Source organism: Drosophila tropicalis, unplaced genomic scaffold (genome assembly GCF_018151085.1).
Source record: "Drosophila tropicalis isolate 14030-0801.00 unplaced genomic scaffold, ASM1815108v1 contig_593, whole genome shotgun sequence".
Taxonomy (NCBI): Eukaryota; Metazoa; Arthropoda; class Insecta; order Diptera; family Drosophilidae; genus Drosophila; species Drosophila tropicalis.
The window spans coordinates 9,186,739-9,202,373 of NW_027173070.1; the positions used below are offsets into that span (position 1 = coordinate 9,186,739).

The window sequence follows — 15,635 nt, forward strand, 5'->3', positions numbered from 1 at the left end:
TACAGCTAATACTTTGTTAAGTCTCTTGAAAAAAGTAATAAATGTAAACAAACTCAAAGCGATGGAAGGACTTTAGTTTTGTTATATCAAGGTTTCACTGTTTACATTAAGCGGCTATCTAATTTATCAAATTACTCATAATTTAAAAAATGTCACTCGATACTGTGGAAATATGTGATTAAATAAAGATATGCCCTTGTGAGCTTAGTTTAAACTGTAAACACTTTGAAGGCAGGAAAAAGAGGGACATCTTGTGAAATGTATTACTCATACGCCATGTATGCTAACAAAGGGTATAGAAATTTCGTTGCGGCTAAGGGTGTGTTTTCGCGTTCTTTGGATTTCTGATCTAAAAATCGCCATCAGCTCTTAAGGCTTTTAGTTCTGGCCTGGACTCGACTGCCGCTTAATTGTTTGACTTGCCTTTTCAGCCACAAAACTGACGACTTTCACTTTTGCTTTAGACCACCGCCTCCCCTGCCCTGTATACTCTTTGCCGACCTCTTCCCACGCAATCTTGCCCAAAAACACACTCTCTCCCCTTGTATCTTGGGTCGTCTTGCGGCTATCGCGGTTTTCTGCTGACAATGTTGTTGTTTATGCTGTCAGGTTATCTCACTTTCCCTTCACAGGATGCGTGGGCTGCTGTTGCTTCTAAATTATGTAATAAGCGTAATTGGCTTTGCTTGGTTTGGAACTGGCAATGAAGATGCCAGATGAAGATGTATATGAAGGTAGACTTTGGGCAGAGGAATGAGGGGTATGGAGTGGGTGGACTCTGTATTAATTTATTGTGACTTTGATAAGCGGCAAATGCTCTCGTAAATGACATAAATTATATAATAATAAAAGCAAAAGAAAATGAAGAAGAACAATGCCTTAGTTAAGATGAATTTACGCGTAAATTTATGCTGTCTAGACAGGAAACAGAAAGACTGACACACAAAACAACGAAGAGAGAGAGAGAGAGTCAGCCGAGAAAGAGATAGAAATCTATATTGATTTAATGAGTAATTGCTTAGAAGCTACCAATCAAGTCTAATACAATTTTAATCACATCTTATTAACCCAAACCATACACACAGAAAAAGAAAAAAAAAAACGAAAAACAAAAAGAGACAAAAAAGTAAAATCAATTTGGGCTAAAAGGCAAGTTTGGGCTTTTAGCCAAATTATTAAGGACATAGCAATTATACCCGTATCCACCCTCCAACAATTATCCTTTTGTTTTTTCTTCTTTTTTTGAACAAAAATGCACCTCAACAGAATTGAAATCGAATCGAACTTAACTTGTTGTCCTTTTGGACAGAAGCAAAAGGTCTACAAGACCAGGAAAAATTGGTTTATCGAGAGAAAGCGAAGGAATGAACGAGAGGGAAAGTAAGATAAATAGAGTGATTGAGAGGTGAAGAGAAAGTATTATAAGCCAACACGATAAACGTTTCAAGTTTTAAGCCAATAATCATGTTGTACGATATATAAAGTGCATACCAACAACTTTTTTTGGCTATAAATTCCTCCCCCGAATTCCGCCATGCTGACAGTTCAACATGCAGGTTGTGAATTTTTTCATTTTTTTTTTTCTTTACACATATTAAGTGCAGACAGAAAGAGGAATAGAGAGAGAGAGGAGAGTAAAAGAGAATACAGAGAGTTAGAACGAAGAGTGAGAGAGAAGGTAGAGACATGGAGGAATGTCATGTCAAGTGACGTGCACTAGAAGCAAGTTGGCAGCTGCTTTCGTCATTTGGTTTTCAGGTAGTTGATGATCATCATTATCATCATCCTTTATGGAGTTACAGAGACAGAGGGAGGCAAGGAGTGCTTGGGAAGAGCCACTTTACATAAGTCCGTACGCTGGACAGAAGGCATAACTAACATACATGGATATACAGGAGCGGTTACAAGAAAGTTTTGAATTTTTAGTCAGAGTTTCAAACCTTTTAAACTTATTTTTGCAAACAAAAAATAGTTGAAAATGAAAATAAATGGCATTTTAAAAAGTAAAAACACATTAAGTTGAGATATTTATCTTTATTTATTCCCATTCCTGATTCATTTTGAATCACAAAGAGATTTTCACAGTGTCTACCTTTTAGTCGTCCTCTTTTTATTTTGCCTTGCACTATTTGGTTGATTTTTAGTGAGCTAAAGACGAAAAGAAGAATGGTTTTCCTTTGATATGAATTGTTTTTCATTTTTTTTTTGAGTTTTATACGCTAAATTTATATTCACAAAACTCGAAATCTCCCCAAGAATCCTTATTAAAGTTACTTTCATATTTTTAAAGTCTTTATTCAAGTAAAAACTAAAAATTGTACAGCATACCCGGCGTATACGTTATACGTTTTCTTTCCATATAAGTCTATGTAACCCTTATAAGTGCTTTCTTTTCTAAATATTAAATTTAAGAATTGAAATATTGTTGTGCTTTGGCAGATGGTAAACCATTTTTTTGGCATGGCGTTGCCAGTCTTTTAATCCAGCACTGTATTTGCCTAATGCATACGGAGCAGCTGGCGATGAAAAAAGTGTAGTCTACTTTTCAGCGCGAAACAGAGTGAGTGAGTGAATGAGTAGGTGAGTGGATGTTTGGGTGAGAGAGTGAGAGGACAAGAGTTATATGTTGACAGTGATGTGAGTGGGCGCGCCCTTTGACCATTACTAATAATGGGCGGGGTGCTGAAAGTATGTCAAGATTTACGCGCATCGTTAAAGCAATAAAGAATCGCAAAAGTTCCTTTCTATATCTCGTTTTTTTTTTCGTTTCTCGTTTTTTCGTTTTTCGGTGGGTGTGCCATGCGGCACAACACACACGCCACGTTAGAATGATTTCCAGCTCTTCATCCACTAACGACACGTCAGTCAAAGTCAACATACACTTGACACACACACAAACACACACATACACAAACATTTACATGTAAATAAATGCGCTGTCATATATCTGAAAGGCATTGCAACATTTTCACTTGCTCTCTGTGACTTTTGCATATTTACTTTTCAACTTTGTCTCAGTCATTTTGATTTGCAGCCTCCGCTTTTTTCGCATTTTCAGCATTTTTCCTCATTTTCCTTGGCATTTTTGTTTTGTTTTCTTGTGCTCTTCTAAATGAAAATGTCGAACAACAACAACAACGGATCACAAAATGTTTTATTTACGTTTCACTGACTCTTCGCAAGTTTCCACTTCCAGTTCCCTTCTCCAGTTGGCTTTAGTGTTTCATTTGCTATTTGCGCATTTCCGCATTGCCGACATGTCTGCCATTTCAAACAGCGCCACGCCCCGTTTACCCATCCAACCGATTCTCTCTACTCCCTTCTCTCATTCCTTTCTATACACTTCATCGCCCTGGGGTAATTAAAACTGCTTGCAGCTTCCTGCAAGTGAATTCTCATTGTTTGTCTCTAAACAATATAATATTATACATATACACTAAGAATAAAAAGAAAACAACAAATAAATCCTTTAAGAGCAACAATTGTTGTTTTTGTTTTTGCTCTTCCTTTAGGTTAGTTGGCAACTTGAGCATTGGCTGGTCCCCAAGTATCCGATGGTCGGCTGGCTGCACATAGTTTCTACACCAAAAAAAAAGAAAAAAAAAAAATGAAACAGAAGCAGAAAAGCGCATTACGATTTTCATGTTATCCCAGATAGACACATACATACACACAAACACAAACGGTCAGACTCACCTGCCAAAGGGTGCCGCCGGGATGCTTGAACATGGCGTAGAGTGCCCAACCGGGCAACTGAATTAGACCCAAAGCAGCCAAAAGGCAGCCAAATACTGCGCAAAAAAGATGAAGGGATAAGCATGAGGTTTAAGACTTTGCCTAAGGACTTCTTTTCCATTCCGCTCTGCTTCTACCAACTTACCGTGAGCCATTGTCGGATAGGCTACTCCCTTGTAGGTTACAGCAGTCATATCGAGCAGAGTATAGACAAGAACAGCCGACATCAAGCCTGGTGTGATATAGGACCAACAAATACGCCAATACCAACCCGTCTCAATATCCATCATGAATTTGATATCCGCACAGAAACGTTGAACACCTGATTGAGAGAGAGAAAGATTAGGCTTTTAAGTAAGTCACTTTTGCTTTAAGACTAATCACTCACCATAGATCCAGGCAATGGCCAACATTTCACCAATGGCCAAGATGAGGGCCGTAAACGATACACCATAGAAATCAACAAGACTCAATATAAATTGTCCACCTGGTGTCATATACACAATGCTCACAGCGAAACCCAGGGCAGACAGTGAGCTAGCGAGGACCCAACTGGGACCTGCACGTGGACCAAACTGATCCCGTATGACACGCAGAATGCACGAGCCCATGCCCACAGTACTGCCAATGCCTAGGACAAAGAGCATGAGAAAGAAAAGGACCGCAAAGATCTTTAGGTAGTTGTGCTTTAGGGCGCCCAGGGCGCTAAATATTCTCGATAACTTACCTGCGGAACATATTCAAATTTGGCTATAGCGTCTGGATATGAGATAAAGGCCAAACCAGCGCCACCTTGCACCACACTGCCAATATCTGTGATGCCGGTTTGCTTAGCCAAATTGCCCAGAATGCCAAAAGTAATGCAACCTGCTATAATGGAGGAGCATGAATCCATAGTGGTTATAATCACAATGTCACTGATAAAAAAAAAGGAACATTGGGAATCAAAATAGTCTTAAATGAGGAAACCACATTGACTCACTTGTAGACGTTTCGATTGAAATTATTATAGCTGGCATAAGTTATCAAGGTGCCGAAGCAAATAGCCAGCGAAAAGAAAACTTGTGTAACTGCAGCATACCAAACCAAGGGATTCAAAAGCTCCCGCCACTGGGGCTTAAAGAAATAGACAATGCCATCCCAGGCTCCTGGCAGGGTAACAGCTCTAATTAGCAGAATCAACAGGACCACATAGGGAAATACACCAAGAAAATAGGCAACTTTGCCACTGCTCTTAATGCCACGTATGAGAACAGCTCCAATAACTAGCCAAGCCACAGCCAGGCAGACAATCAATTGCCAATTGGGTAGACCCAACCCTTGATTAATATTTGCCACCTCATGAAGGATTTCACGTCTACAGTGAAAAGAGAATAACTTAGTATATCAAAGTTTCCATCTCTTCGTTGAACTTACTCAAAATACAACTGGGCAGGGGATAACTTTCCGGTGGCATTCACTTCCAGTCCATCATGACAATCTCCACCCCAACTGGGCCAGCAATAGCTCCAGGGCAACACAGAACTAAATGAGGCCACCAGAAAACGCAAAGTGAGCGCCATAATGCTGGAGTAATAGGTTAAGCTGCATGCCGTGGCTACCACCTGACCAGCAGCCACACCCTTCATCACAGGAGCTGCGTCGAAGGCTTTAATTACTCCTCTTCCACTAAATTGTCCTAGGGATATCTCCAGATAATAGACAGGACGTCCAATTACTAGCAGGGCTATCAAATAGGGTATCACAAAGGTTCCACCACCATTCTGAAAGGCCACATAGGGAAAACGCCAAATGTTGCCCAATCCCACTGACAGCGAGATGCAAGAGAATAGAAATTCTAGGCCATTGCCCCACTGTTCTGGTTCTGCTCCAGTTGGCGGCATTGCCTTCGAGGTGATCTCTATTTTCGTCTGCTTACGTGGCATCTTATCGACGAACTGTGCACACTTGGAGGTCGCTCTAACGACTAACCGCATCCGTCATAGCACAGATTCATTTACCCAGTTTCAGTGTCATTCAATCGCTCATTCAGTCACTCAAGTTTTTAAATTTACTTTTCCTGCTTATCTGGATTGGGTCAGTTTGTATGCTGCTAAATAAAATGTAAGGTGCTAAGTGCATTTTCGTAATGAATTTATGGCCGGAAAAATGTGTAAATAGCTTGAGAATAAGTTTTTATTAGCATCAAAGTGTTTATGACTAGTTCAAATTGAATGAATGAAATGCGAGAATCAAATAAATTGACAAAAGCAAGACACCAGATAAGATGACATGTGGGTTTATGGTGAAATTAATATATACGAGATAGACACAAACAAATTGGAAGCAATTAATTAAAGATTTACTTTGAACTAAAACGAACATTCGCTGTGGTTTAGTATATACATGAGTCACTTTTCTAATATCTGATTACATAGGACAATAAATGTTGAATTTTATGAATATATTCAATTAATATATGATTAATGATGTTTTGATAAGTAAATGAGTAAGAGTTGTCCTCCTAAACTTTATGTCAAATTAATTTAAATAGATGGCTAAGTTTGAGTTAAATTTTCTTAGAGAACATCAGCCTTGTACCTCGATTTACTATCATTGATCGACTAAGAAACTATCCTATAAGGGGTTATTAGGCTAAACTATGTAGTTACTTACATTGACTTTAAATTTGACCTATCATTCATATACTTACATAAGTATATAGTTCAATTTAATTGGCTAATCAACACAAAGTTTTAAAAACGATAAACCATGCAATTCATAAACATATTTTCCATATGCAGTCCTCTGTAGATGAGTTGTTGAGAGTGACCCAGTCGTTTGACCCGGGTTCGAATCCCAGGCTAGTGTATGGATGTAGTTTTTGTCTAAGCCGAAGGCCTTAGTTGCCAGTGCTTGTAAAATATAGTTAGGTTGATAGTTTAAAACTATATCCCATACCTATAATAATAATAATAATTTTCCATAAGGCAAACTTATATCGCCTCATGTGTCTCATAAGTGACAGCTTTTTAATACAACTTGTCGAACTGTTTGCCCACGTTAATTGTATTTAATTTTTAATGCACATTTAACATTATGACTACCGTGACAGATGCAGACTGTATAATTGTTGTCTGCATGTGAAATTTCGTGTTGCCTGTTCATGATCACAGTTGACTGAGAGATTCTTAAAGTAAACATCTCTGAATGACGCAAAAACATTTTGTCGTATGAATTAAAAGTAAACTAATTGTATTAATTTAATATCTGTTGCTATATTTAAGCACAGCAAATGTTGTATTCTGTTAATTAATAAATAATTGATAACTTTATTCTATTAATAAGGAGATTAATGTACATTTTGTTGTACAAGACAAGAAATACAAAGTTCTAATAACTCATTAGAAATTCCAAAATAATAAACACTTTGAATAGGGTTTCAGCACCGCAAACTAAAACACCATCTTCATCTGTTGAATTCAAAATATGAACTGATTTTATTAACAAAACGTATGTGTATATAAAAGAATTCTTAGACTCTAGGAGGCGACAATTGTTCTTAAAAATATCTTATTCTAATGACCCACGTTTTTAGGGGGTTGAAAATAGTTTATATTTCATGCTCAGCGTCGGTTACTTGATACCGCGCCGCTGTTACAATCTTAAGTGTTTTCCACAGAGTGTGGATGCATGTTTTGTTTGGTTTTTGAGCCATACTTGAAATATGAATTTGTATCAGCTATTTTTGTTTTTGGAATTAAGCAATAATTGTCAAAGGAATCTTTATGACTTATTTTTCTTGTATGTTTTGTATATTTCTTTGTTCAATCTGATTTGGTGAAGCCATTTCAGATGAACACGATGTTTATTCTTAAACATTCTGCCAAAGGGCCGCCAAATGTGACGTTTTGGTTTTTGATTTAAATAGTTAGTTGTCTTATACAAATTAATTTTAATATTGTCATTAGTAAGATAACTCTTGTTAAAGAAGCATGACGAACTACATGAAAGAAGTTAACCCTAGCAAATCAATGTTATCCTTCTTATAAACTGACTTCCTATTATTTTGTATGATTTACCAAATTGGTTTACTAATATCACCCGATGCGTAACAATTTTTGTTTCGGGATATCTACCCACTCCTGATCTGTATTACTGTGTTGACTTCTAGCCTTTTTATACGGTGGAGACTTTGAAGACCAACAACTTCTACCTCTCGGCTTTTGCTCCACCGTTTTGACATTTCGCTGATAGCTGACCTTTGAGCGTTTATTCTGTTTAAATGTTGCCCCTTTATGAACATTTTGCAATATCTGCCTTTTTTGTACTATAGACTCGGACAATTTGTTACCTGAATTTATTATGACACTATTTTTTAAATGATCATTATTTAATTTACCGTTTGCCATCTGAAGATTTTCATTTTGTACTGGCTCTGGGATATATACTTTTTCTTCCCCACATTTTACTTTACCTCCAAAGTGAGGTCCTGCCGGGGGACATAAACTTATTTCTTTTTTACTTTCAAAAATTATTTCTTTTACCTCAGCTTTTATGTTACCTCTAAGGTGAGGTCCTGCCGGGGGAGTCAAATGCGGACTTGTTTCTTGAGTTTTGTGGTTGAGTTTGTTTTGAATTGTCTTGTATTTATCCTCACTATTACCATTCTTCTTCTTTTCCCAACGCTTTTTTAAACCTGTGACATCTATTGTTGTTGCGACTACAGATTTATTACTTTTTGATTTGTTGCATCCCGAGACGATCCAACCAAATAGAGTATTTTGACCTAGTAGGCCATCAATCTTTGTAACTCCTTCTTTTATGATTTGGGTGTATACGTTTACCCCCATTATTATATCAACCTTACCAGGTTTATTAAAGGTAGGATCAGCAAGTACGTAGGATTGCCATTTTGACATATCCACGCTTACCCTTTTTAATGGAAGAGCTTTCATTAACTTTGGCAATACAATTGCCTCAACTTTAAGAAGTTTATCCCGTGGATTCCGCGTCTTTACATCTATTTTTACTTTATATTTTGATTTTGTGGATTTTATTGATGACACGCCACTTATTTCTGTATATTGTTTAATTTTATGTAAATTTAGTATTTGAGCCGCCTTTTCAGACAAAATGGTACTCTGTGAGCCACTATCAATAAGGGCTCTTAGAGTCTTATATCCTCCATTTACATTTTTTACTTGTATTAGAGCTGTAGCCAACAGTGTTGATTGTGCCGTTACACAAGTATTAACTTTCTCCTGTTTTTCTTCAAAATGGAGTAAGGTATGGTGTCCCTTACTACACAATGAACAGACCATTTCATTTGTGCATACTTTAATGCTTGAGTGGTTCAAGCATCTTGTGCAAATCTGTACTTCTTTGGCCATTTCATACCTTTCCATTGGTGTCAAACCTTTAAATTTATAGCACTTATACGCCTTATGCCCTGCAACTTTGCAAATCGGACAATTATCTTCGAACACCGAATTCGACGTTTTCTGTAACGGTTTTTTCTCTTCTTTGCTCATGGCACTTAGTGAACAATATCTTTGCTCCAAGTATTCCATGACATCAGATAGCAATTGTATCTGCCTAGATTTTCTAATTTGACTCTCATATAATTGTAGAGTATCTCTGTCAAATTTTCGAAGTATATGTTGAGCGAGTATTACGTCAACTTCATCGGACAAATTTGCTTTAATTTTAATTAAGTGTATTGACTCATTAATTATGTCAATCACTCCTTTTACACTTTTTGCGGATTCATTGTTGATCATCGGTAAATCAACGATCCGATTTAACTGCTCGGAAAATACCCTGCGATTATTCTCATACCGCTTGGTTAACAGTTCCCAAGCGGCACTATAATTGTCAGCTGAACCTGACAATAGATGAGCTACCATGCTCCTTGCTTCGCCCTTTAACGCGGATTTTAAATAATTAAATTTAAGAGCAAGACTTAAATCTTCTCTTTTTTCAATTAATTCTGTAAATAACTCCACAAACAGGTCCCATTCTCTAGCCTCTCCAGCAAATGTGGGCACCTGAATCTTTGGCAACACCGGTAATTCGCCTCTCACGGTAACATTCTCACTCTTACAATTTTCCTTTTTGTTCATTTTCATTTCTAACGCTGATAGAGAATTCCGGACATCGAATTCTAAATCATCCATAGTATTCTTAAATCTTTCATTACTTGTCAGTACTTGGCACGCCTGAACTTTCTCCCATAAATAATTGATCTTATTAACATACACTATGCATGTCTCATTGCCTGTTGAATTGTCTAAAGTGTGTAAATCTTTGACTATTCTATCCAAATATTCCTGGAGCTGTTGGACTCTATCCATAAATATCTCCTGGTTAACCTTAGGGTTTTCATTACTGGAGGTTGCATTCCCGCGCGACTCTCCTATGCTATCGTCAACTATCTCTGACATGTTTGCCTCCGCTTCAACGCACACCGACTTACTAGTGCCTGGTTTTTCTGACTCTCCTATGGCTATAATTTTGGCAACTATCGTTAAAGCTTCTTCATGTATTTTATTTTTGAAATAATCATGCTCGAAATTTGGAGCAGACTGGATCAATTTTTTGTTATTAGGTATCCATTGATTCCTTATCTCTTTTACTTCCTCTACAACTTTGCCAGTTATGCTTCTAGGATCTAGCGCTTCTAACTGCCTTAACCTGACATGTAACTCTGCCTGCTTCTCCAACACTTTTGCAACCTTATTAGTGAACATTTTTGTTTTATAGGATATATGAATGTATATTACTTTTTTTTTTTACATAGATCCCTGCCTAGTTTTGCGTGTGGTTTTCAGGTCACACTCTAATTGAACAGCTTTAATGCCGCACAATTTTACATAGTTTGTTTTATAATTTATATAAAAAAATATGCATCGCAGTGCATTAAAAAAAATTATGCGACGCAGCGCACAGTTTTATTATTAATTTTTGTTGGGCGCTCTTTGTAGCGCTATCGGTTCACTTCAATCTCGGTTGCTGCAACTGCTTTTTTTTTTTGTTTTTCCCGCATCAGCTGGTCGTCGCCGTTTGGCACGCTGATGCTCCCTCGAAGGCGTAAAAGACGGCCTGCCTTTCACGCTCGTTGTCAGCTGCTGATGTCCAGGGCCTATGGGCTCAGGCGGTACCGGTGCCGGTCAGTGCACCAGATTTCCTTGTTCTTCAGTAGCCTCTTCTTTGCAACTATCCTGTTGCCTTGCAAATGCGTCGTTCATCTGCTTCTTGTTGCCGACTTGCAACTGTCTCGTTAATCTGCTTCTTGTTGCCAGTCGACTTGTAACCGCCTATAGTGTATATATAGGCGAGGATGTTTTTTTTTCGATATTAGGGCTTCGAATACGCCACACACGAACTTTATATTGTTCTTTTTTTTTTTTTAACGCCGACGAAATTATTGCAGTTGCTCGACTAGCCAAACTGCCTTTATATATTCGGTCGCACGCACTTTTTTTTTATTAAGCAATAATATTTTGCTTTTATTTTATACTCTGTCTCTTACCACTGGTGGGGGAAAACAAGAGTTTTTTATTTAGCTGGTCTTAGCATTTACACTTGCATAAGATCTCAAACTCTTAAGGAGCTGATTCACTCTCTGAGTCTCTTACCACTGGTGGGGGAAAACTACAGAGTTCCTTTTTTCTCGAAGGACCAAAATGAATAGGGTTTCAGCACCGCAAACTAAAACACCATCTTCATCTGTTGAATTCAAAATATGAACTGATTTTATTAACAAAACGTATGTGTATATAAAAGAATTCTTAGACTCTAGGAGGCGACAATTGTTCTTAAAAATATCTTATTCTAATGACCCACGTTTTTAGGGGGTTGAAAATAGTTTATATTTCATGCTCAGCGTCGGTTACTTGATACCGCGCCGCTGTTACAATCTTAAGTGTTTTCCACAGAGTGTGGATGCATGTTTTGTTTGGTTTTTGAGCCATACTTGAAATATGAATTTGTATCAGCTATTTTTGTTTTTGGAATTAAGCAATAATTGTCAAAGGAATCTTTATGACTTATTTTTCTTGTATGTTTTGTATATTTCTTTGTTCAATCTGATTTGGTGAAGCCATTTCAGATGAACACGATGTTTATTCTTAAACACACTTTATTTAAGGATTTTAGTTTACTTTTGGCAGTAATGCTTTTGAAAATAATGTTTGTAGGTTTCTAATGATTTAATTTGTTTCTTTTGTATTAATAGTTATCATTTTCAATTGTAAGCATAAGAAAGTTATCACAAAGAATGATTTACTGCTTGGCTTAATAATAATTTGGTACTTTAATTCAACATCCCGCCAATAAGTTAACCAAGAAACTTTCTGAAACTGACAATTATTAATATAATTTGATGGCTAATTCATTTAAGCTGGGAAAAGTTTGTGGTACTCAACATTTAACTTGTAAACGGAAGATATTAGTTGAAGACAAGTTAAAACGGTTTGTAAAATATTTCGGTTCAGGTTGATTAGCGCTACTTATGCCAATTTTTAAGTCATGAAACTGTTTCTATGATAGTTAGATTAAAGATTTTAGTCAAAACCACTAAATTTAAACCAATAAAGGTGAAGGCATACATTAAAAAGGACTTGTTTTTTGTTCCCAAACTGATGTTACTTATAGAAGGACTTAGTTTGCTTAGACTTCATTATAAAGCTTAATAAATTTAAAATAAATAAAAGGTTTATAATATTTTACTTAAAATTATTCAACGAAGTAAGCCTTGCTTTACTTTTAGTTACTTTGCAACTTTTTATGATATTTTAGTCATATTAATTTCAATATGTCTTGGTTTTCTTTCATAGTCGTAACACTTTCAATCTATTTCTCTTGCAACATTTTTGCTTGCCAAGTTGGCAACACTTTTCTACTCTTTTGGCCAACTCGTTTTTACCTTTTTGCTGCCTTGTCTGTCAGAAAAACCAGAAAAGTTTTTAATAATTTTCAAGAGTTTTCTAATTAACATCTCGAGTGCATGTTGTGCAAGAAGGGACCCATGAGAGGGTTCTGGCAGAAAGGTTTGGGCATCAACTTGCCATTTGCAAGTGCCAAGACAGAGATGAAATTGGATATGGAGAATGCAACTTGTGGCGCGATGGGACTGAGGGAGAGGGGGGAGAATATAAAGTTGCCATTGAGCCCAGTTGAGCGTGCCATTACGGTGACAATTTTAAATGGGTTTTTAACAACTTTCCCTTACTATAATTTCTTTGCTCTTTTTTCTTGTTTTGGTTTCCCTTTTTTTCCCTTCTTTTTACCTTATTTTTGTCGCAGATTTATGGCAATTAAATGGCTTTGATAAGACTGATTGCTGTTCCGGGGGTAAAAATTGCAATCACTGGGAAATTGGGGTTAATGAAAGAATTTTTGCAAGTATTTTGCTAGCACTTTTCTCTGCAGGTTTTTGTACCAAAAATTATCGCACATAAATTGCCATTAGTTGCTGGAGAGAATGAGGGAGAGGAAGAGAGGGAGATTTGCGTGAAGTTAATTTAAGTGAGGAGTAAAAGCAGAAGGGAGGTTAGTCGAGGGGGTTTAACTAACTTTAATTGCAGCTGTAAAACATTGTAACTTGCACACACGCAGATTTTGCAAAAACAAAAAAGAAGCAAAAAGAAAAAGAAGGAGAAAAAAAAAAAAAATAACAATGTGCAGAAAATGAGGCAAATAAATTTTTTGGCTAAACTTTTCGTTTTGTGGGCGGGAGAGTGGGAAATGTGGAAAACATGTGTATCTCCAAGTGTTTGTGTGTGCGTGTGTGTAACAATCGATAAAAAGAACAACAACAACAACAACTAAAAAGGAAAGCAAGTTTCAAGCAAAAGCTCGTTTGCAGGCCCATTAACAAGCACCAAATGAGCGCTGCAATTAGTTTTCGTTTTCTGTTTCTTGTTTCTGGTTTCTTGAGGTTTTCCTTTTAGGTTTTTTTTTTTTTTTGTTGGGTTCTCTCTGCTTTGTGTTTTGTTTCTTTGTACACGTAACAAGTTTACTTTTAAAATTGATTTCAACGGACTTTGCAACAACTTCCGTTTCCGCATCACCTAACCGCCTACCCTCTCTATCCTCTCTATCTTCGCCATGTCTCTAACGATTCTCTGCCCACATGTGTCTAGGGCCAACTTTTGCCATTTTCCACCCAATCAACTTTTACCCTCATTTTGCCATTGTGTCATGTCATGTCAATAATCTTGCCCTTTTTCCTCACTTTCTATTTTTCTTTTGGCACTACTAAATACCCTGTATGAATTGAATAGTTGGTAGTAAGTGGCATGAGTTCGTTTTAGTGCCAAAATTAGTTAAGGAAGACGAAAATGTTTTCTCTCTTTTGGGCTCTAATAGTTTGGTCTCTAATAGTTTGGTAATTAAAGTCAATCCTTTTGATTAGATTTGTTTCTTTAACATTTAACATCAAGGATTAATCCTTGAATCCTTGTCTAATCTTGAATTTTTTGGGCAGAAGGACTTTTGATTCGATTTCTATTTCTCATATTCTATAGTAAGTGTCAAATTTGTTACTAGGTATCTAATGGTCGACACTTTAACTGTTAGTTTTGATTCTATTTTTTTTTTTTTTGGCTCTGCTGTTGCTCTTTTTATATTGTAACTACAATTTCATTGAGCTCTTACATTTAATTTAAAATTAATTTTTAATCAACTTCAATTGAATTAAAATTGCTCGTTTTGCCACGAACAGAACACACACATATACACACATACATATACATGTATCTATATATGTATCTGACCATTTTCAATCATTTTGGGATCACACACACACACACACTTACATAGTCGCTCTCTCTCTCTATCTCTGTCTCTTACATTTCCCCAAGGGCAAATGCGGTTTTCATATTGTAAATAAATTAGCCACATTTATTATTGATAAGATGGAAAATGCGTTAATATTAATTATGAATTATGTTTTATTCTTTTCCTTTACATTTTGCAGTTTTTTGGGTGCGGCAACCAAACTAAAAATTCGAGGAAATTCAAGGTGAGTAAAACCAAAGTAGAACAAACTACGATAAATAGTTACCACTCTTTAGATGAAAGAATTTATTTGCATAAGGAAATTAGCTTGAAATTCGGTTACTTAATTTATCGAAACAAAATAGAAAATTAAGCCTTATTTTTAGGACTAATTGTAGATCCGCTTTTCTTCTGCTTTTAACTTCATGATCATAGGGATAATAATAGAAATGATAGATCTGTCTATAAACATATAGCAATGACCTTCTATCGATAAACAAACCAAATTGATTCTTTAAAGATTTTTTCAATGTTTTTTAATGACAACCAAATTGATGATCAATTATTCTTATCCTTCAGTTCAGTATTCAGTATTTATCAGAGCTACAAAAAATATTGTTCCAAAATACTTTAAAACAAATCAATGAGGAAAATAAAAGCTCAAATGAACTAAAAAAAAGAAAAACAAAGCGCGATAAGTGTAGAATAATCACATTTCATAATCAAGAAAACGTTTCGAGATAAGTTTGTGCATAGGAAAACTATCTTCCATGCCTTTCTATTGTATTAAGTTTATAATTTTAATGGTAATGTACGAGAAAAGTTTCTGTTGTCTTCTTCCTGTAGAGGTAAACCAAAACTTTAGCCAGTTTTACTTCCTCCCTTTAACCCGCTCTCGTGTCTGTCTTGTTCCCTTTTGTTATCCAATTGGCAAAGTCATTCCTTTGTTGCGGCAGCTACTCGACCAGAAATCACTTCTGCCTCTACCATGCCATGCCACACCACACCCCATTCCACTTGTGGCCTCTGATTATTTGTTACTCTATAGCGCGTGCCTCAATTATGACCAAGGCAACATCCACTTGAATGCATCGGGTAACAGCAACAAAGTTGCCGCACCAAATGTCAAGGGAAAC

At 36.5% G+C, this 15,635-nt stretch overlaps 2 protein-coding genes across 4 annotated transcripts in view; one reads left to right on the forward strand and one right to left on the reverse strand.

Annotated features, from left to right (window-relative positions):
• Hs3st-A (Heparan sulfate 3-O sulfotransferase-A) overlaps positions 1 to 15,635 on the forward strand; it is a 55,670-nt gene that overhangs the window by 11,557 nt on the left and 28,478 nt on the right. For both annotated transcript variants that reach the window (XM_068291168.1, XM_068291169.1), the window contains one exon: positions 14,699 to 14,743. The gene's annotated coding sequence lies outside the window, so the exon portion shown is untranslated. The remainder of the gene's footprint in view (positions 1 to 14,698; positions 14,744 to 15,635) is intronic.
• List (Lithium-inducible SLC6 transporter) lies at positions 3,362 to 5,812 on the reverse strand. Of its 2 annotated transcripts, XM_068289669.1 has the most exons (7): positions 5,152 to 5,809; positions 4,718 to 5,092; positions 4,463 to 4,652; positions 4,124 to 4,406; positions 3,881 to 4,057; positions 3,697 to 3,791; positions 3,362 to 3,579 (listed from the first exon to the last, which is right to left on the reverse strand). In XM_068289669.1, the coding sequence occupies exons 1-7, from the start codon at positions 5,709 to 5,711 to the stop codon at positions 3,514 to 3,516; spliced, it is 1,746 nt and encodes a 581-aa protein (XP_068145770.1). In that variant the 5' UTR covers positions 5,712 to 5,809; the 3' UTR covers positions 3,362 to 3,513. The 2 variants fall into 2 exon arrangements, 1 of the variants encoding a protein (XP_068145770.1); XR_011032300.1 differs by lacking the exons at positions 3,362 to 3,579; positions 3,697 to 3,791 and having other exon boundaries at positions 3,919 to 4,057; positions 4,124 to 4,366; positions 5,152 to 5,812.

Excerpts from the sequence above, each read along its gene's own strand:
- List (XM_068289669.1), bottom strand. The coding sequence starts at position 5,711 with ATGCGGTTAGTCGTTAGAGCGACCTCCAAGTGTGCACAGTTCGTCGAT. Across the intron at positions 4,407-4,462 it reads AATTTGAATATGTTCCGCAG|ATCTTTGCGGTCCTTTTCTT; the intron begins GTAAGTTATCGA and ends AACTACCTAAAG. Across the intron at positions 3,792-3,880 it reads CTATCCGACAATGGCTCACG|TATTTGGCTGCCTTTTGGCT; the intron begins GTAAGTTGGTAG and ends TTTTTTGCGCAG.